The sequence below is a fragment of the Pteronotus mesoamericanus genome, unplaced genomic scaffold (assembly GCF_021234165.1).
Source record: "Pteronotus mesoamericanus isolate MK-2021 breed Mesoamerican mustached bat unplaced genomic scaffold, CSHL_Meso_final contig_657, whole genome shotgun sequence".
Lineage (NCBI taxonomy): Eukaryota > Metazoa > Chordata > Mammalia > Chiroptera > Mormoopidae > Pteronotus > Pteronotus mesoamericanus.
The window spans coordinates 2,799,962-2,822,713 of NW_026555229.1; the positions used below are offsets into that span (position 1 = coordinate 2,799,962).

The 22,752-nt window shown below is 39.5% G+C and overlaps 1 protein-coding gene across 3 annotated transcripts in view; it reads right to left on the minus strand.

Annotated features, from left to right (window-relative positions):
• The window catches only part of HPSE2 (heparanase 2 (inactive)), a 650,239-nt gene that overhangs the window by 120,033 nt on the left and 507,454 nt on the right, over positions 1–22,752 (minus strand). For all 3 annotated transcript variants that reach the window (XM_054581334.1, XM_054581333.1, XM_054581332.1), the window contains 2 exons: positions 14,042–14,148; positions 8,832–8,946 (listed from right to left, as the gene is read on the minus strand). In XM_054581334.1, coding sequence (XP_054437309.1) covers positions 8,832–8,946; positions 14,042–14,148 — 222 coding nt within the window. The remainder of the gene's footprint in view (positions 1–8,831; positions 8,947–14,041; positions 14,149–22,752) is intronic.

The window sequence follows — 22,752 nt, forward strand, 5'->3', positions numbered from 1 at the left end:
CTTCTATTTAAAGCATTAGGAGCCAAAGAGCTGCCCACCTTTTCAGACAATGCAGGCGCAGGCTCTGATCTGAGGAGCCCGGGTTTGGAGGCACCGAGGAGGAGAGAAGCAAGTCATGTTCACTGGGCATGCAGCCCAGGCGCTTCAGCCACTAACGTGGTGGTGGCCTGAGCCCCAGCAATTGATCTTGCAGCCCAGGACACCCTTCTCTCAGCAACAGGTTTCCACAAAGGGAGGCTGTGCATGGAGAAGGTTTTGTCAGGGCCTCTAATGGGAGGATTGGGTTTCACATCACAGCTACCCCTAAACAGGTACACTCTTTTTCTTTCATCTTCCTAAGGGCTCCCACGGGAAAGAAAACGAGAAAGGAAGCTGCAGCAAGAAACAGGTCACAGGCTGGTTTGGCTGAGTTTTGTACCTCCCTGCCTCACCACCTCCAGCTTTGAAATTCTTTAATTTTCACTCAGTCTGTGTGGCCACTCAGCTTGTCTAAGTAATTTTTCATAATTCATCTACCATGACTCTCTGGAAAATTAACACCTCTGTAACTTTGCAGATGCTATTGCCTTTCTTTGGGAGATTTTCTTCAGACCCCAAATTTTTCTTCCTATGGTTGACTTGCTCTTCCCCTTCAAGATCCAGCTCAAATGGTGTCTCCTCCAGAAAGACTTTCTTGATGCCTCATGCCTGCGGGCAAGGGCTGGCTTCCGTCCCTCTTCTGTTCTGACCAAGCGCTTCTGCCGCAGCCCCTGCTGACTCATCTGTCTCCCATCCACACCATAAGCTCCTTGAGGACCAGATAGTGACTCCAGTCTCCAGCATGTATCTGTCTAGCATGTAGTATGAGTGTGATAAGTGTTTACGAATGAATGACTCAATGAATGATAAATGAACTAGGTGAGGATAGTATTTGGTCAACTCTTTAAAGCACTTAATCTTTTCAAAATACTCTGGTATTACTTTTAAAAATAGCCTTTTTTTCAGATTTAAAAACAGTAATGCTGATTGTAGCAAAATTTTATACACCAAAAAATCCACAAAGAAAAAAATAAATACTATCTGTAATCCTACTACATAAAGAAAACCACTTTTAACATTTAGATGCAGGCTTTTCCAGTAAATTTTTGATGTATACATGTATATACACAAAATCAGAATCCTATTGTCATATCTAATTTTCTCAAGAAGTGTAACAGTATCTTTCGTAGGCAGATAGAGCAGACATTTTTATCACAATTTAAATGATGAGAAAATTGGAATCTAAAGATACATATCTAATTAATGGCAGAGCTAGGACTAGAATTGTGAATCATTTCATTATACCAGGCTTCTGCTACTTCCCTTGCCCCCTAATTAGGTGGTCTTCTTAAAGAAGAAATTGTGCATCCATCCAGCATCAATAGAACATGGGTTTGTAACTGGCTGTTCTTCTTCAAGGAAAGGGACAGATTTAAGCTGATCCTATGTCTGTATCATGGCTGGGCAGTGCATAAGGGGCACTATCTAACCTTTTGAAGGGAAACAAGAATGGAGCACCTGGGACCTTAGCCCTGTGACAGGCTAGCTACTGAAGTTAGGCAGGCACCATTAAGATTCAATTTTTTTCCGATGGCCAAATGACATCTGATCAGTGGTGGCTTGGCTCAGATGCTGTTGCTATGGGAACCATAGCCATAGGTTTCATCCCACCATAGACTAGTGAGTTGTACTACAATCCATGACCCCTTGACTGTATTCCAGAACAATGTACACAGCAAGTGTTCAATAAGTATGCACTGGGCTGAACTGAATATTTATTATTATTCAGCAAGAGCAGTCAGCAAAAAAGAATGCTGGTAAAAAGTATAAAAATTCCACCACTATGCTCAATATAGAAAAGGCAACCCAATATAAACTAGTTTTCTATTTTTTTCTAAATAGAGGACTAAATTGTAATCCCTCAAATACAAACACACACCAGATTGTTAGCTTTGTGGATGAGGGAACAGTATCTTATTTATCTGCATGTCCCCAGAATACCTAGCACAGAACTAGACACACTTGAAGTGTTAATGTTTTTGTAATTGAATTATATTTGCTAGGCTGGAGTGGGAGTTAGGAAGATGCTGAATAGTAATTCACCAGTCCTTTCCCTGAGAGTTCTGTAAATCAAGCTCTAAAAAAAAAGCAACAAGCTAAATTCCCAAACCCTCTCTTAGGAGAATGTCCACAACTGGTGGGGTCTGGACTATGTCCACTGAATGTGCAGATCTCTTATGCATGAACATCACTTACTCCCAAGGGAGCCCATGACTGGCTGACTGGCTGCGGAGGCTCACGCGTTCCCTCTTTCCCAATGGCACGGGGGTCAGGGGAAAAGGGTGGGAGTTGACTGATGAAGCACTGCTGAACTAAATGTTCTCTTCCCAGGAGAAGGAAAATCTCCCAATAGGAGGAGAGTTGGCACTTCTCTGGAGGAAGAACCATAAAGAACATGGATATCATCGAAAATGACCTTTTCTGAAGACAAGCTTTCTCTCTTACCTTAGACTGGAATGGTGCTATTGAAATGGCCTTGTCAGAGCTGGGCTGGAATTCTACAGACTGGGGTCAAAGCAGACTGAGTCCGTGAAGGGTAATACAAGATATGGGTTGAGGAGCCATTAGGCCATGATCCTAACTTTTAAAAAATTTATTCTAGAACATTAACAAAACAAAAACAAAATGGCATTTTCTAATAAAAACCTTTCCTGAAATGTACTGAGCTAGGTTTGAAGGAGCTGGAATAGAAAATACTGATTTTTCTGGGAGGCAACCAAAACACTACTCAGTAATCCCCTAAGCTCTTAACAAATTCTCTTGAAGATTTAATCACAATATAAAATCTGCAAGTTTTTATTGGCAGTGTTTGGTTATCAGCTGTACAACTCTCTGAAGTGGCATCCCATACAATTCCCAGGTGTATCTCCATTACACATTCCAGGGGGTTGCTGGCAAGGACTGTCAGATTGGTGCCCTGATCCCGTATAGGAAATTCTTTCCAGGGGACTTAGGACACACTCTCCCAGCTGCCAAGTTCTCTGCTTATAAGGTGAAGAATTTATTAGTGCAAAGATAAAAAGAAAGGCTGCTACCTTTTTAACTGTTTTTACATACAGTTTCTTTATTGGAGCTTGGTGTGTTTCCAGAAAAACAGCTGTCCAGCTCATTTGTGCTAAATCAGTGGGATTTGTTTTAGCTTCCTATGAACTTCCGCGAGCTCTGCTACCACCACTTACCAACCCAGGTCTCTTGTGCCATGCTTTCAAAGGAAGTCACTTGCAGCAATGTTCATTTGAGAAAACCACGCCAGGAAGATTTGCATCTTTAACTGGTACATGGCCCTGCTCTGGAATTCAGGTTTGTCCAGTTCTAGAAATCAAGTCTATCTAAGTCACCCAAAGACCATCTTTTTGTAGTCTAGGTTTTCTTTTCTCAAGTCCCTTAAAATGCCTATATCCATCTCCAGACCCAAATCCGAGGCAAACATTGACCTAAAACCATACTGCAGACTCAACAGAGAGAACTGCATGAAATAGTGCAGCGTGAGTTAAAAATAGGATTTGGAAGCGAGGAACCCTGAGAGTTCCTGCTCTTCTACTTTTCTGACCTTAGATAAGTCACTTAATAACCTTAGTTTCTCTTTAGCAAAATAAATATAGTCATACTTATCAGACTACCTTCAGAGCAATTATGACAGTGTAACTATTTTATCTGCATGTTTATTTATTTTCCATTTTCTCAGTATGCCTCACTATGTTATAAGCTTCAAGAGTTCCTTGTCTCTAGAGACAAAAAGAACAATTCAGAGGATCAACCAATCCAGAAGCTGGTTCTTTGAAAAGATTAATAAAGTTGACAAGCCTTTAAGCAGACTCATCAAAAAAAAAAGGGAGAGGACCCAAATTAATAATATCAGAAATGAAAGAGGAGAAATAACAACTGATACCACAGAAATACAAATGATCATCAGAAACTATTATGAACAATTATATGCCAAGAAATTTGAAAATCTTGATGAAATGGACAAATTTTTAGAAAAGTATAATCTTCCAACACTGAAGGAGGAAGAAACAGAAAGCTTGAACAGACCACTAACAGCTGGGGAAATTGAAGCAGTCATCAAGAAACTCCCAGCACACAAAAGCCCAGGGCCAGACGGTTTCCCAGGAAAATTTTACAAAACATTTAAGGAAGAGCTAACCCCTGTCCTTCTCAGACTATTCCAAATAATCCAAGAGGAGGGAAGACTCCCAGACTCCTTCTATGAGGCCAGCATCACCCTGATCCCAAAACCAGATAAAGACCCTACAAAGAAAGAAAATGACAGGCCAATTTCGCTGATGAACATAGATGCTAAAATCCTGAACAAAATATTGGCAAACTGCATCCAGCAATACATTCAAAAGATTATCCATCACGATCAAGTGGGATTCATCCCAGGGATGCAGGGATGGTTCAATATACACAAATCAGTAAACATGATACATCACATAAATAAAAGAAAAGACAAAAACCACATGATCATCTCGATCGATGCAGAAAAAGCATTTGACAAGGTACAGCACCCATTTATGATCAAAACACTCAGCAAAATGGGAATAAATGGGGCATTCCTCAACGTAATAAAGGCCATATATGAAAAACCTATAGCCAATATCATACTCAATGGGCAAAAACTGAAAGCTTTCCCACTAAGATAGGGAACACGACAAGGATGTCCGCTCTCACCACTTCTTTTCAACATCATATTGGAAGTCCTAGCCACAGTGGTCAGACAAGAGAAAGAGACAAAAGGCATCCAAATAGGAAAGGAGGAAGTAAAACTATCATTGTTTGCAGATGACATGATAGTGTACATAGAGAACCCTGTAGACTCTACCAAAAAACTCCTCAACCTAATAACTGAATTTGGCAAAACAGCAGGATACAAAGTCAACATTCAGAAATCAAAGGCGTTTTTGTACACCAGCAATGCAATAGAAGAAGAAGAAATCAGAAAAAATATACCATTCGATATACCATGAAAAAAGATAAAGTACCTAGGGATAAATTTAACCAAAGACACAAAAGACTTGTAAGCAGAAAACTATACAACATTGAAAAAAGAAATTAAGGAAGACACAAATAAATGGAAGCATATACTGTGCTCATGGATTGGAAGAATTAATATCCTCAAAATGTCCATACTACCAAAAGCAATTTATAGATTCAACGCAATCCCTATTAAGATACCAATGACGTATTTCACAGAAATAGAACAGACATTTCAAAAATTTATATGGAACCATAAACGACCCTGAATACCCGCAGCAATTTTGAGAAAGAAACACAAAGTAGGAGGGATCACAATACCGGACATCAAACTCTACTACAAAGCCACCATACTCAAAACAATCTGGTACTGGCACAAGAACTGACCCATAGACCAGTGGAACAGAATAGAAAGCCCAGAAATAAACCCAGGTCTCTATGGACATCTAATATTCGACAAAGGGGGCAGAAGCATAAAATGGAGCAATAACAGCCTCTTCAACAAATGGTGTTGGGAGAGCTGGACGGCTACATGCAAAAAATTGAAATTGGATCATCAGCTGACACCATACACAAAAATAAACTCAAGATGGATAAAAGACTTAAATATAAGTCGCAACACCATCAAAGTCCTCGAGGAGAACATTGGCAGGAAACTCTCAGATATCCCATGCAGCAATTTTTTCACTGATATGTCTCCTAAAGCAAGGGACATAAAGGAAAGAATAAACAAGTGGGACCTCATCAAAATAAGAAGCTTCCGCACGGCTAAAGAAAACATCTGCAAAATGAAAAGGGAGCCAACCGTATGGGAAAATATATTTGCTAATGATACATCAGATAGAGGTTTGATCTCCAAGATATACAAAGAACTCACTCGACTCTACTCCAAGAAGACAAACGATCCAATCAAAAAATGGGCAAAGGACCTGGGCAGATGCTTTTCTAAGGAGGAGATACAGAGGGCCCAGAAGCATTTGAAAGAATGCTCGGCATCACGAGCCATCAGAGAAATGCAGATCAAAACCACCATGAGGTACCACCTCACACCGGTCAGAATGGCCGTCATAAACAGATCCACAAACAACAGGTGCTGGCGAGGCTGTGGAGAAAAAGGAACCCTAGTACACTGTTGGTGGGAATGCAGACTGGTGCAGCCACTATGGAAAGCAGTGTGGAATTTCCTCAGAAAGCTGAAAATGGAACTGCCTTTTCCCCTGCTGGGACTATACCCTGAGAACACCAAAACGCCAATACAAAAGAACCTATGCACTCCAATGTTCATAGCAGCACAATTTACAATAGCCAAGTGTTGGAAGCAACCTAAATGCCCATCAGTAGATGATTGGATCAAAAAGTGATGGTACATATACACAATGGAATACTACGCAGCAGAAAGAAAAAAAGAAGTACTAAACTTTGCGACAGCATGGATGGAACTGGAGAGCATCATGCTAAGCGAAATAAGCCAGGGGGCGAAAGACAAATACCATATGATCTCACCTATAAGCGGAACCTAACCAACAATGCAAAGAAGCAAGGAAAATATGACCAGCAACACTGAAAGGAAAAGAAATCAACAGAGACAAGAGGGAAGCGGGGGGCAGGGAAAGGGAAGGGAAGGGGAAAATCAAGGAACATATAGCAAGGACTCTGGACAAAACCGAAGGGGAAGAGCTGAGGGAGGGAAAGAGGGAGGGGGCAAGGGAAAGAGGTGGGGGGAAGGCAGAGACAAATGTATTTAAAAAGTAAATAAATTAATAAAAAAAAAAAAGAGTTCCTTGTCTCTTTGATTCATCACAGTGGCCCATTGCACATGATAAAAAGAGTGAATAAAATTTGAATGAGCGAAGGAAGAAATAGAGCAAGAAGGAAAGAAAGGAAAAAGGAAAGAGAGGGAAGACAGGGTGTTCAGAACATTATTGATGTACCATATATGAAAGTGGTCTGTAAACTAAATATTATCCACATTATTAAAAAAAATTATTACATACATTTGGTGCATTAATTACACCAGGGTGATCTTTTAAAAATGTTACTTCCCTGCATAAAACCATCCAATGTCTTTTCATACTACTTACCGTAAAAGTTGAACTCCTTTTCGCTCAGAGAGCCCTATGGGAGCTGACTCCGCGGGCCTCCTGCCCAGTCAGCCTTTGCTGCCCTGCTAGGCCCCCATCAGTCTGCTGTTCTTGTGATCCCTCTACCATGCCTGCTGTGAAGCCTTCGCTAGCCTCTTCCTCTCCCTGGAAGCTATCCTGCTGAATCTGAATAGCTCGCTCCTTGTCATTTGAATCTTAAGCTTAAATGTCACCTCAGAGAAGACTTCCTTGTGTGTGTACTGTAAAGGAGCCTTGCTGAACCCCCTTATAGTGTTCTATCAGTTAAAGGTCTGCTTATCTATTACTAATCTCCTTAATACCTGATGATTAAGTAGTTTCACATGATATTATATCTGTTTAAGATATTTTTCCAATTTTTATTTTGTTTATCTCCACAGGTTTATGTGCTCAAAACAAACACAAAACCCTATGGTTCCAAACTGAAATTTCCCTTTCCACCCCTCCATACCCAGCCCCTGAATACATTTTGAGAGAGGTATCTGGGCCCTGTGAATAAAAGCAACTGTGCCATTCACTTTTAGTATTGTGATTTAATTAAAGTGATGGGCAATCACTGATACAGTAATTATTCAGAAGTCTGACTAGAGGGATTGTTTGGAGACATGGAAATGGTGCTGTTGGGTGCCAAGCTGTTCTCGGTTCTAGGCTCGGAGGCCTCCTGGTTCAGGGCTGGGAATAGGCAGAGGGAAGCGAACGGCAGAAACACTCACTGGTTCCATTGGGTTTGTTTACTGTTTACTGTGGACCCCGGAGGAGCAGTACTTCTATAGAAAGAGCACTGGGCCAGGGCACAGGGGACACAGGTTCTCAGGCTGGCTCTACCTGCCCTATTTTCCCCTACCCTGGGCTGTTGGTCCCTCTGTTACATGAGGTAGAACTGGATCATCTTGAAGAGAAGTCCTAGACCTGACATTGTAGGGTTAATGAGAGGAGTCTGACCTTGCATCATGACCAAGACGTCTGTGAAAAGGATGGACCATGTAATATTTCTGATAAGCACAGCTTTTCTGGATTAAGTGGGATTTCTCTGACAGGTCTGTCACTGGACAAACCCAGATCTCTGCTTTAGCCGTTCATGTTTAGCTTTCTGTTTCCTTTGTTTTGCCAGGGAAACCGTTGCTCTCGGCAAGGCTCCTCATTGCCACACAGGGATCAACATCTCACTGTACATAAACTTCTTCAGCCACTCTCCAAGAGATGGGTTCCTACTGTATCTGATCTTGGCCAGCACTCTCCCATCTGCTTTCAACATGCTACATCTGACATTAACTAATGTCTCCTATTAGCATTAAAGAAAACAATCTGGAAAAATTCACTCTCTAGCAGAGTTCAAACAGGCCACAAGTAGATGTGGAATCTCAATTGCACAAGGCCTCTTAAAATATAGTAGTAAATAAATACATAAATATATTATATATAAATGCATATATATGTATGTGCATATATTGTGTGTATGCATACATGCCCATATAGAGGTGTGTGTAGGCAGTGGGTGGTGAAGCCAAAAGTCTGCAAAATGGGTCAAGAATGCTTCTGTCCAATTTATGAAATTAACTAGTAACAGAAGAAGAAAAATTCTCTCAGCATGGAACAAGGCACGATCAAAAGAACTGAATGACATGGGAAAAGAGCTGGGAATCTTTATCTCACACTTACTGGTAATGGGTTAAAATTCTGGTCCACGAGGTGATTGTATCCATGGTCAAAAAATGAGTGGCGTATCACAACATCAATGCCCTGATTGGCCAGCATTCCTAAAGTGTTCAACCATCTAAAAAGCAGGGGGAGAAAGCTACATCAATACATTTAAAAATGGCATATAATATGCTTTACAGAGACTGGCTAACACACTAACCCCCGCCACCAAATTTACCTCATACTTTAAAGGAGAAGATTATTTTAAGCATTGAATAAACAGCTGGAAGAGATTTTAGAGATTATCAAATCTAACCTCTCATTTTGTAGGAAAAGAAACAGAAGTCCAGGAGAATAAAATGAATTGCCCTTGATCATAAAATAGCTTGCTGATAATGACTTATATCTTATTTCTGTAATATTCAAAAATAAAATGAACACCCTAGCCACTTGTAAGCCTTATTATTGCCCCTGGCCATGGGATATACAATCACAGAAGCACACACATTATACACTTTGTCACTTAAACTGCTTACATTCTATCACTGTACATGTACCTTTCATCATGTGTCTCTAACTCAAACACTTCTATGACCTGTGCAAGAGTGGTCCAATCATTTGTATTGCTCATATATTGCCATCAGCAATCGATACAATAATAATTGTCCATGACACTGAAGCTAACTATACAGGGATTTGAGTAGGCTGCTATCACATATATGTCACTGTGGAGGACCTGCATTGCTCAAACACATTGTATACCCCATTATGCCAAATACCTACTTTCCAGGGCATGCCATCCTTCAAAAATACTGTTCTCTTGGTTCTTCCAACACCCATGCTAACTCCACCTTCATTATTTACAAATTCAGTTCATTCATTCATTCATAAATTCATTTACTTTTTCTCCTTGTATTCCTACTTTTGAAACTTAGGGAATTGTAATAATATATGTGTTAGAAGAACTTCAGTGTTCTCAGTAGAGAAGATAAGGCATTTCACAATCTTTCCTGAGCATATGTGTCTAGCTTCATCTTCACCTCTTCCTTCCCTTTTTCTCACCCTAAATTATATTCCCTAGGTTCTAAGCCACATAAAACTACTCTTGGCTGCCCTGATATACCATGCTTTCACATGTTTACTTGAGGCTTTATATATATTTTACCTTCTGCTCAGTATTCACTTTCTGTCTTCCTCTAATCTACCTCATCTAGCAAATTTCTCTCCATCTGTTAATCTCCAAGTTAACCATCACCTTCTTCTAACTTCTTCTGCCCCAGGCAACAGTAATACCTTCCTCCTCTGTACTTCATGAAACTCTTATTCATCCCTTTGCCAGCCTGTTAAATGATAATCAATTGCTTACTTCTCTGCTGTCTCCCAGTCGGTTATAAACTCATCAGGAACAGACATATGTCTTAGCTTTGTACCCAAAACATCCCACCACAGTTCCTAGTACACTATAGATGCTCAACCCTCTTTATTATGTTGAAATTGATCTGGATCAAATTAGATTCAAGGAACTTTAAGAATCACCATTCAGCATACTAGGGACAAATTATGCATAGTTATGATTTCCCCAAACTCAAACCATATGGAGCTCCAAACTAGTGACCTATAGAATTAAGATTTTCCCTTACTGCAATAAAGAACATTGCTAATTTTTATATTATAAATACCTATCATTAATATTTTCAAATATTTTTCACATTGAAAATTATTATTTTATTCTTATAAAAACTAGCAAAATATTTGCTTATAATTATAGTTACAAACATAAAACAAAACAAACCACAGAAATAAAAGTTTTAAATGAAAAAGAAAATGTAACAATAATATAATAGAACTTTTTCTGTTATTGTTCTGATTGGAAAGTTGCAATGTAGGGAATTAAAATTATTTTTGGAATATCACATGGTTAAGCTACTTGCTTTAAGATTTTTATTAATTTAGCAACCTTGTGCAATCAGGATAACAGGTTTAGCTTTTCCTTTGAGACACAGTATTAAATGTCTTGTGGTAGAACTGTAACATGAATTTTGGGCAGATACCTCCTAAAGTGTTCTTTGAATGAGAAAATAGCACAAATACAGTATAGTCTATATCTAACAAGTATTTACCTATAAAAAGAAGTGTGTCTTATTCTCCTTTTTATCTCTCTCCTTGTTGGAAGAATGAAAAAACAGAATGATGAGTAAATATGTAATCACATGTATGTGAGTCCCTTTACAGCATCTGGTCAAAACGAGACCATATTTTGGTATTTTTATATATAAAAAACCCCTGCTTATTCATTTATTCTTTGTTCAAGAGTATTAATCAATCAACTGTAAATGCTAGGCCTTGTTCTCAGCATTGGGGACAGGTTAAAAAAAATGCTTGTGTGACCACGTAAGTCATTTATAAAATGTTCCAGGTATGTAAATAGCCTGTATATATATATATACACATTTATAGGAATGGTACCAAGTTACTATTTGTCACCTCTGCAGAGCCTAGCACAATCATCTGTAAAGACTGTGTGTGTGTGTGTGTATGTGTGTGCGTGTGTACATATATAATTAATTAACAAATAAATGTTAATTAGTAAATCTGCTATTTTTGCTAGTATATAGGGAGTTTTTTAAGGAACTCTAACATGAAAGGGAAGTATATGCTTCTTCCTCTCTGAACCCACATCCTATATGGTATGCACATCTTTGCAGTGTGCAAAAATGACTATGACCAGAACTCCTGCTTCCCCAGGCTTTTCAGAATGGATGGTTAGTAGTGAAGTTATTGTCATCTTCCTGTAATAACAAGCCCTGAGAAGGAGAAATGAATGATATTCCAAGTCTCCCTTTTCTGCTCAAGCAGAGAAGGTGGTAAGCTGGTTGAAATCTTCCACCAAGGTTGCTACCATATCTATTATTTTCCATTCCCTCAAAGTGTACTGAATATCTGCAATGTGCCAGGTACTACTAGAAGCTGGAGGCATAGTAGTATGCCAAGGGTATATTGAAGTGCACCAAAGAATTGCAAAGTGCTGATGGGAAAATTACCCTGGAATACTTGGCTGTAAAGAATTCTGATTCATGATTTCATGGGTATGTGTACTAGTAAGCTCATAGTTATGCCATATATTGAAAAAAGGCTAAAAAATGCCTTCTTTCCAATTTCTTGCTTTCTGGAACTTCCTATCATACTTTACTTTTTTTTTCCTAGGAAGCAATGTATGGCCCTTGAAGACAAGTGAACTCAAAGGGCACAATGCTGGATAGCTGCCGGTGGAGTTAAGAGCAAATGGGTGATAATAACATAAGAAAGAAGACCAGGAGCAGAATAAACTACTTTTCACATGATCTGTGCCAACTAAGCAATGGGTATCTGACTTAAAACTAAAATCTAAACAACTATACTCATCTGTGTTCTGCAAAATGATGAGAGGTCTACAGATATTTGGCCTCATGGTGCTCATGAGAAAACAGGTGTCTCTCTAGCTCCCTCCATGAAGGTCTGTGGTATTTCTCTTTTCACATCACCCCCCAAATGGGACAATGCTCATAAAAACACTCAGTGCAACTGGGTTGCTTGCTGGGCCCTGCAGCAGAGATCTTTTGCAGTAGCTATGTGAAAGCCATTCCACTGCGGTAACCTTTGTCCCCGGGGCTCCCAGGGAAACCCAGTGGGAGTGTATTTTGGAAAAAAGACTGTCAGTAACAGGGTAGCAAATGATGACTCACTCCATTTCATTCATCTGAACCACGCTCCTTAACAACTGCTCTGTGCCACTCAATGTTAGAGGCCAAGGACACATGGATGGAAGACCCAAGGTATCACAGTGTATTAACAGCATTGACTCATTATCTTCATCTGCACTTGTGGGATTTCACCGTAAAGGCAATCTACTTGACTGGCCTGATTTGTTCTCCACAAAGATATCAAAGAAGCTTCTTAGGAGGATCTTGCTCAGTCAAAAAGCCAGGATCTTGGGACTAGACTAGACCAGGTTAATTTGTGGTCCTGAGTGGTTTGTCCTTGCTATATAACACTGACAGGACAGTCAGAAGCCCTTATTCTTCTGGCTTAAATTGTTCTTCAGACAACTGCAGTAGCCTTCAAATTCATTTTCCCATCTCTTGCCTCTCCAAACTCTTGAGTGTACTGTTGCCAAAGCCAACATTTTAAAATACAGGTCAGATGGTTTCTCGTAGCCATCCCTCTAGCCCCCTCCCCACCCCCCTGGAATCTTCACTGGCTTGCCACTGAGTACAGAACAAGGCTGCATTTCCTCTGCTGGGTTTTTAAAGCCCTCCATGATTTGATGGTAGACCTCCTCCCTAGTCTCAGCCCTTCTCCATCCCTGCAGATGCTGAGGCTTTGGTCACACTCATCCTTCTCCCTCCCCCATTCCTTCAGTTGAGAATGCTCCCCGTGCCATCTCCACCATCTCCACCAACAGCAAGTGGAGTAATCGCTCTAGGTCCCACCCAAATGCCACTCTTTCCATGAAGCATTTCCTGATCCTCTCAGTGAGAGAATTCTTGATTCCTTGCATGTCTACCACTTTTCCTGTATAGACAGACCCTGTGAAGCAGAAAGAAAGGTAGTCTGATGTAGTGGCAAGGAGGCTGGACTCTGGAACCTGCTGCCTGGGCTCCAGTCCAGTCTCTGCAACTAACTAATAATAGCATCTATTTCACTGGCTTGTTATAAAGTAATAGTATCTGTTTTGCTGGTTGTTAAATTCTTAATTACATATAAAGCACTATAGATGGTGCTTGGCACATAGAAAGCACTATAGAGTTAAAACTATTATCATTGTGGCATTTATCTTCTCTGACTTTACTTATTTACCTTGTCTCCCTTCCTCCAATGTTAAGATTTTGGAGGGCAAAAACCCTGTGTTATCCTTACCTAGCCTATCTCCCATGATTGTGGTGAAAATTAGATGAGAAAATGTATGTTGTCAGCACTACAGTTTGCACTGGTGACATTAAATAAACTTCTTATTACTTTTATGACTATTGCTGCTATTATCTTGTTCTGATGCCTGTGTCTGACATTTTAGTATCTAAAAAAGTCCCTAATCACTGTCTTTTTAATGGTAAAATGCATTCACAAATAAATGGATGAAGAATTTTCAACAAGAAATGGACTCCCCCCTCTCATGGGCCGAATACTTAGCAACTGCCCAGTTTCACTGTCCTTTCCTCAAAGCGCCTGGGAATAAACTTTCAAGTGTTACTCACAGGAATCCTGCAGCGTAGGAATCTGAGAGGTTGTTTGTGCCTCCAGCTGAGGTGGTTACCACACCTTCAAGCCAAATCTTCTTTCCTGGGGTGTATGTATTAACCACCTGTTCACACATCAAGAGCAGAAGGGGAGAGTGAGATATTTAAAAAGCTATTCCAAAAATAAGAAAAAAACACCTATTTCCTTAAGGAAATTCCTCCAATCCCTTGCTCCCAGGTGGTAATGACCTGTGCTTTTTTTATGTTGATGCAACCCACACACCAGCATTAATATTAATATATATTCTTTCAAAAAAATAACCATTTTTTCCAAAGTAAATTCAATGTGACAAGAGAACAAGTGCATATTCCAGGACACAAACTGCAAGCAATACCCTTCACAGGAAAATATAATTCTATGATATTTCCACATTAAAAAGCAAGGAGAAGCAAATTTTATTAATACCCTGTTACAGTACACGGTCCTGGATGAGTGCACCATCCATGCATTGGAAGTCATGAATCATGAGAGAGGATGGAGGTCAGTTTTGGGGAAAAGTATTTTATAATTATGAGGGCATATATACATATTGCAACCACACTTTGAAATAGCTGCAGCAAATATAAAAAGAAAATTCACCGTTCCCCAGTGAAAGGTCCTATACAGGGAGCAGTCTCCTAAGTAAAGGCAAAGCCTCTTGTCAAAGGTGGCCTTCTGGAGTTTGAAATGGCCCAGTTTCTTCTGACCCACAAGCTGGAGATTGGTCAAACTATCCCAGTCAGAGCTGAGATCCTTTGGAAAGCAATCTGGCAGTACTTAGGGATAATGTCGTACACTGCGTAAGCTCTGGAAGCAGAGCCTGAGACAAAGACCTGTATATAGGTAGTTCATTTGGGAAGTAATAACGGCAGGAATGAGGAACTCGGGGACTGAAATAGGGAAGAAGGGAAAACTAGCACAGGAAGTATTTTTAAGGTGGCATCAAATGCTGGCAACTTGTACTCAATCCCACAAGGATCTTGGTAAGAGCCTTATGAACTGTGTCTCAAAACTGTCACCTAAAAGGGAACAAGGGGAAGTATTTATCCCTTGGCTTGTATTCTCCAAAGGTCAAGAGCAGCCTTGTGACTGTCAACCCCCTCTCCCCATGACCCCATTTCATTGTGCAGGCATGAGAGCTGAGCAGGTTCCCTGTGTTCCATATCTTTGCCTTAAAGAAGTCCCCACACAGGAAATGTAGGGTGAGGCCCTACTCTACCACATCAGCACCACGCTGGTTGCAGCCTGTGCACCTGCTTAGTTCTGGTCTTGGCAGAGATGGCTAGAGCAGCAGGTGGGACTGCAGGGAATTTGGTAATGCACAAGAGGCACTGGATAAATACAATAATGTATTTAGGTAGGTCCTATGGCCCACCAATTCTTCTGTACGTATAGACCAAATCAATTTTCCCTTAGGTCTCTAAGGAGACAAGTATTAGAATGTTGACTATGTCACTGTTTGTAGCAGATGCCCATTGCTAGAGGAACAAAAGTGAAATGTGGTGGATATATACTACCACAGCAATACATTCAACGTAAAGCCAGTAACATGAACAGGTTTTGAAGGTTTAGTGGTAAGTTAAAAAATAGCAATGGGATAAGATTTATGGCACAATATTGTTTATATAATTACTCATTCACATCCAATACCACTAAATAATACAAAAAGATATGTCTCTTAAAGACATATCAAACACATAAGGAAGACATGTATTTGAGGGAGGTATGCGTGAGTGGGGATTAGAAATGAAGGTGAAAATGAAAACAAAGTAGGTCTTTGCATGAACTGATAATAACTTGCTGTATTTCAGGAATATGATTTTAATTAATTCTCTGCACCTCAGATACAAAAATATGAGTCTATATGGTGTAGCATATATGTCAGAACTTTCCTTTTCCCAAACCCATGGGCAGACACCAGCAGATTACTTATTTTATTTCTTCCGAGGTATAGCTCCTGCCCTTTCTGCCATCTACTAGAGAATTTTTGTTATATGAGACCTATTTTAAAATAAGATTTGGCAAATTGCTTGACTCTTTTGGGAATAACAGTATAAAAATATTTCAAAAATTTCAGATGAAATTAAGATAGTAATCAAGAATGGGAGAAAAACCCTGGGAACTAATAGTGGAGGTCAAATGATAATGTTGCTAGAGATTAAATAAGAGTTCCCCTTGCACCCAGAAGGAGAAGAGTCATTGAGGACACCACAGGTAGTACTGTCTGCACTCTCAACACTACTCACAGTGCCTAACCCAAGCGGAATTGAAAATAGTATAACTAAGAAAGCCAGAAAAACACCTTAAATAATCAGAAGACAGAGCCAAAGGGTGAAATTAAAGGACTACATCAATGTTTCCCCTTAAAATACACCTGTGCTAGGAGAATACCTGTGCTCTCGATGAACTTTGTACTTCTTTTATGACTAACTAGAGCTTAGTAACATAATGGTGTTTTTCATTTTGTCTTTGGCTTCTAGGATATTCAGAATTTAATTTTTGCTCAAAGACAGATATTGAAATGAGGCAGTTAGAGAAGGGGGTTGGTTAAACAAAACAAAACATAAAGGTAAATACTACAGTATGATGAACCTTGAAATCATTAAACTAAGTGAAAGAAGCCAGACAAAAAAGGGCACATATATGATTCCAATGTATGAAATACCCAGAATAGACAAGTCTGTAGAGACAGAAAGCAGATGAGTGATTCCTTGATTTCCTTGGGCTGGAGAAGGAGAGGGAGAAGTAGAGAGGCAAGAGGACAGGGAGTGACTACAAATAGGTGTGAGGTTTCTTTTGGGGAGGATGAACATGTTCTAAAATTAAATAGTGGTGATGGTTTCACAATTCTGTGAATATAGTAAAAGTCACTGAATTGCATACTTTTAAAGGGTGAATCTTATGGTATGTGAATTATATCTCAATAAAGTTGTGTGTGTGCTTTTTTTGATATTTAAATTACCTAATAATTATGAAACATTTGGAAAAGTATCTGGTTTACAGTAAGCTCTTGAAGTGCAAATCAAAATTACCTAGACCAAGGTTCTTCAACCTTGAGGTCACAGAGCAGTGCTGGTCCAGGCCTGTTAGGAACCAGGCCACACAGCAAGAGGTGAGCTTGCAGGTAACGTGCTTGAATCATCTAGGCACCATCCTGCCCACCTCAGTCCGTGGAAAAATTGTCTGCCACAAAACAGTCCATGGTGCCAAAAAGGTTGGAGACTGTTGACCTAGATCACTCTCCTTATCCAAAGTAAACATGATAATATTTGGATCAATCTAACATTAAAACTGGTTGCTTTTCTTATGGACACAACGCTTGTAGAGGTAGGTAACAGGCCAGATATATGCTAAGTAGCAGAGGAAGGCCTGTTTAAAATTTAAAATGTACATTAACATAATTAGCATTCAGAGAAGTTCATTTATCCACTCTCAGCACAAGAGCAACTCCTGTCTTTTTAAAGAGAAGTCACACAAACAAAAAAAACACACAGTGAGGTAGAACTTTGAAAGAAAACCTAAATGAGTTATATGAAATGTTTTGTGGAAAAGAGATTCCTAGAAAGTACTCATGTTCAAGATTCTGCAAGTAGGTATGGATCAGCAAGGACTTTCTGAGCATTTACTCTTTGTAACAAGACGAGAGTCTTGGTGAGCAGCATGTCTACCATGAGCAAAGACCATGACGATGACATGGTGGCAAGGTGCTGAGGCTGGGTGCTGGTTGGGCTGGGGGTGGGGGGAAAATCCGTATGGGCAGGATAGGAGAGAAAAAAAATCAGGAAAACCAGATTAAACCACCTGCAAAATTCCCTTAGAAAGTGAAACTCTAAGAAACTGAGGGCTATAGTTCAACCCTGTGGTTTTCTGCATAAATATGATTCTCCCTGTGCTGGAAGAGAGAAAATTGCAGGACTGGAAAAAACGAGGGTACGTTCCTGGTGAGAAATGACGTGCCAATGAAGGTTATTTTAAGGAACACCCTGTCTGAGGAGGGAGAAAACTACAAATGCTGAGATTACTGATAGAAGGGTAGAGGGAGGTCCAGTGGCTGGCTCTCTTTCAGCAGCCTTTTATTCCTAAATAGACTTCAGCCATCGGGCACACGCAGACAAGGGAGTTTTGAAGCACCCACACTGATCAGAATCCTTGGGCCTGCAGTGTGCAGCGTGGTGTGAAGGGAAGCCCAGCTCCCTGCCCTCACATTTCGGGGTTGAGGGAGTCAGGACTATTTCATGTGGCTATGCTGAAGGAGGAGGGGTGAGAATGGAAGAGAGAGGTTAGGAAAAACAGCAATAATTTTTTTAAAGTTTTATTTTCTCTACCACTTTGAATTTTTTTAAAAGAAAAAACAGTAAAAATAGAAAAATAACCATTTAAATGGCACGTTTTCAAAACTGGACTTTCTTTTCCTGTTTCTCCAAAACTGTGACCTAAGTCTTTAAAAAAGGCTCCTGAGAGCCTGGTCTCAGCCACTGGCTGTGCAAGAGATGGTAGCCTTGTTGCAGCAGACTTGTTGTTTATGGTTATCCAAACCCAACACCTTCCTTAATGAGAAAGGAAGCAATAAAACAGGAAGAGTGGACAGGCCAGCTGGGCTAATCAGCCCTGGCAGGAGGCCCACCTCCAAAAGAAGCTGGAGTCCATTATTTCCAGCATCTCATCTACTTAGAAATCAACCTTACCCAGGACCTCAGGAAGAGTAGTAGCCCTTTAAGAAACTAGAATTGGTCCCCTGTATCATCGGTTCAAAGCTTTAGGAAGCTTCTTAAACCTTATTTATGCACAGAGTGTCTCTGCCTCTCTGTTCTGTATTATGTTTATAAGAGGTCCTGGTCTGGTAATGTTCCTATGTTTATTTTCATCCTTCTTGCGTGTTTTTGGCTCTAACCTACCTTCCATATTAGAACAACAAGGGATCATTCCATTCTGCCATCTCCTTCCCCACAGCCCCTTTGCTGAGTGTTAGATCTTCCCATTTTTCCCTTGGTCTTCCTGCCAAGTCCATCCTCCTCTAGTCCACCCTCCACACTGCTGTGTGTGGTCACAGAGGTGTGTGTGGCCACAGGGAGAGGTCTGTGTGATTAGTTAGGAAATATGCTATGAGAAACTGGTTACTAATGAATTTAAAAGCAATGATCTGGGGAATGATTTACAAAAAGAGAGAGAGAGAGAGGATTCAAAGTTGTCACAGTAACATTATCTTCATTTACCAGAATTATGAAATGTTTTTTTTTTTTAACTGAGAAAAAAACTAAGGAGCCAAAAACTGCATACAACCCATGGTCTATTTTATCCATTTGTCCATGGGAGCACGTTAGACAACAGGAAATGACAGTGAGAACAACTGACCCATACAAATATGATGCCAACTACTTTAATTAACTTGGTATCTAAGATCTTTCGTAAACCCTTTAGCTACCTCTTCTGCCATCCCTCCCCACAGCACCTATGGCTTATAACACAGAATGGACTCATTATTTTCAACTGCACAATCTTCATTCAGGTATTCACTGATCACCTTCTCCCCTATCCATTCCTCACCCACGTTGTCTGATTTTTTTTCCCCCATGGCTTAATTCACACTACCTCCTCTGTGAAACTTTACTTAAACTTTCAGAAAATTATTCCTCTCCTCTGGGCCCCAAGTTCTTTGAACCTGTCTCTGACCTTAACCTTATTATACTGAGTTGTAATTTTCTGTTTGCCTATCTATTTTAGCTCCTACACTATATGAAGCTTGAGAAAGCCACATTTTTTCCCTTTTTGCATATCTTATAGAATGCCTATTAAATACTTATAAAATAATGGGATAATGAAATAACTTATGTGTTAATAAATGAGATAACACTTTACTGATGAGAAGTCTGAGTTTTAGAGAAGAGAGCCTCAAAAACTGAACAGCAAACATGAAATCATTACAGTTGCAGCTCAGGGCTATGTTCACTTTTCTACTTGAATTTTTCTGTTTGAGGAAACACAGAAGCTTTTAGTAGACTAAACTGCTTCCCTATTTAATGTCCTTCTTAGGTTAGACAAGCAGGGCTATTTTGAGCTCAGCCATTCCAATATCTCATCACATTCTTCTTGATTTATTTCTTCTGTCTAATGTACTTTCTGTCAGTTTCATTAATTTTTTTCTGAATAATTTCTTTTTATCATCTCCCTGTTCTGGAGAACCACATTTGCCCATTTTCTTTTGGTATTAGATCAATTTTTAATTTGCGGCTTCTGTGTCATTTTTAGGATTTAAAATTGCATTCTCTGCTCCTGTTATCTCAAACCACAGAAAAAGCAATTGAATGTAATTGCAAAACTACATAAAATTAAAATAAGACATACACAGAAAAGTCACTGGGGAGGCAAGGAAATTATGAGCTTGTGCAAGAAAATAAAGAAGAAAGTTTCTCAGCATCCCAAAGCATGTTCAAAGATAAATATTGGTGGAGGAAGAGATTGGACAGCAGCTACTTGCACATAAATCAATCATTCTTCCTTTTCCAGCCTTTTCTGTGACTAACCAACCCTCACTTTTACTAGACAGTCTACCCATTGACAAATGATAAGTTCCACTAGCCTCAGTGATAATTTCCTCTCACTTAGGACAAACCCTATAATCTCCCCATATCCATTGGTAAATCCCCTCAAGCTGCTTCTTCCTTCTGAAGATTTTTGCCCTGAACAGAAATTTGTTCCCAGGGCTGTTCCTCCAATATCCATGGGCAGCACATAGCTCTATATTGTTACTGCCTTGCACATAACAGGACCAAAAGCCTATACACATGAAATATATAAACAGAGTCCAGGAAAGGAATGCAAATCACTCCCTGAAAAGCTTTGTCCTCTTGCGCTACCTAATTTTGTGGTAACATTAGATATGATCTAATATTGTGGTTCCAACTTTCATTCAATCCTGATTTCTAAGACACCCACCCCAGACTATATCAACTGATTTGGGGATTAAATTGATGTTCTTTTACCAGGACAATTCAATATTCTTCTTTGAGAGGCTCCCTAATGTTGGGTGGTTAGGAATATAAATATTGCATGTATTACAAAATAAATGGTTAACAAGTATGAGATGCAGATAGCGTATTGGATAACAGTGTAGGCTCTGGAGTTAGGTGGGCCTGAGTTTGAATTCTAATTTTACTACTTAGCAAGTGTGACCTTGAGCAAATCAGTGGTTTCCTCAATAGGTTAGTAATATGTGATCACTTAATAAATGACATTTAAAATCTAAAAGGTAATACAATTATATTCCTAGAAGTGAATGGTGCATTTTTCCCATTTTAATTGTTTTGAAATCAGAATGTTTTTCATAATCAGAATCAAAAGAAACTTATCAGCTGTTTACTCTCTCCCCCAGCTGTTATTAATGATGGTATATTTTATAATTATTAGTGCATAAGAATCAAGAAAATATGGTTTATGTAATGACAATAACCTCAACTTTGGAGCTCTTTCATGGTAAACATACCTTTCCAGTTAGAGTACCGATTTGTCATTAGTGTCTCATATATGAAAGCGTAGAACCACAGTTTCTCTTGGGTCATATTCTCCAATTTGCAGATGCACAGCCAAGTGGAGTCACGGAGGCTAATTTACTGGGAAGTTCTTGAAGTTTACACTCCAGCTCTGCACTTCCACAGTCCTCTACCAACATCTTACAAGGGCCTAGTAATGCATTCATTTGGTCAGCTATATTTCTAAAACATGAAAATTTGTTTTGTTTCTTTTCTTTAAGGAGGCCCCCATTGTATAAGCTTCTGGCCACATAAAATTCAGAATCACCCAGGGATGTTGCCCAAGGTATTAGAATGACATACTAACAAAATACATAGTTTGCATTTAGGATCCTCTGCTTCCCCTGAATACTTCCTTGGGCTGTGTTTCTTTTCCCCTCAATCAAAACCTGCTCTTGGGAAAAGCCTTCTATTTGATATTAGCACCATAGCATGACTTTAAACCTGTGTATTTTACTTTTTCTTGGGATATTTACATTTTTATATCCTTATTCTACTGTAGAATGAAATATTACTTTTGTAAAATGAAATATTCAACATTAGTAGAGTGCAGTGTTATTTTGCATCACAAAGAGATCTTTCCTTCATTCCCAAACACATGCCCAGAAGACTATCTCCAACTATGCCTACATATAGCCATAGTCCATTTACGGCTGCCTAAATCAATTTCTACCTATTTAACACTATATTACAAACTTAGCAGCAGATTAGATTCTTCTGCAACTAGATCCAAATGTGAATGAGACAAAGATATTAGTTGACTTCTACACTTCCATTATTTGATTCTGCTCATTCACCTTCCCCTCTGGCCTGCCTTCCTCCCTCTAACATTTATTGAGCACCTGCCAAATGATAAGCACTATGGTAGGCACTAGAACATTGAAATAAGCATTCAACATGATTGAATGAATGAGTGGATGAATGAATGAATAAATTAAATACTGACTTTTGTGGTGATAATACTGTTCTTAATCTAGTGATGTGTTTTCATTTTGCAGTTTGTTTCATTAGAGAAGGTTAACAATGTCATTGTCCTCATTTTTCCTTATGAGTCCAGTTATTTTATGATCCTGAAGCAACTGTTATCCTAAAAAAAAAACACTGATTTACCCTCTTCCCTCTTGATATACTAATAGGCTCAAATAAGTAGGTAAATCAGAAGA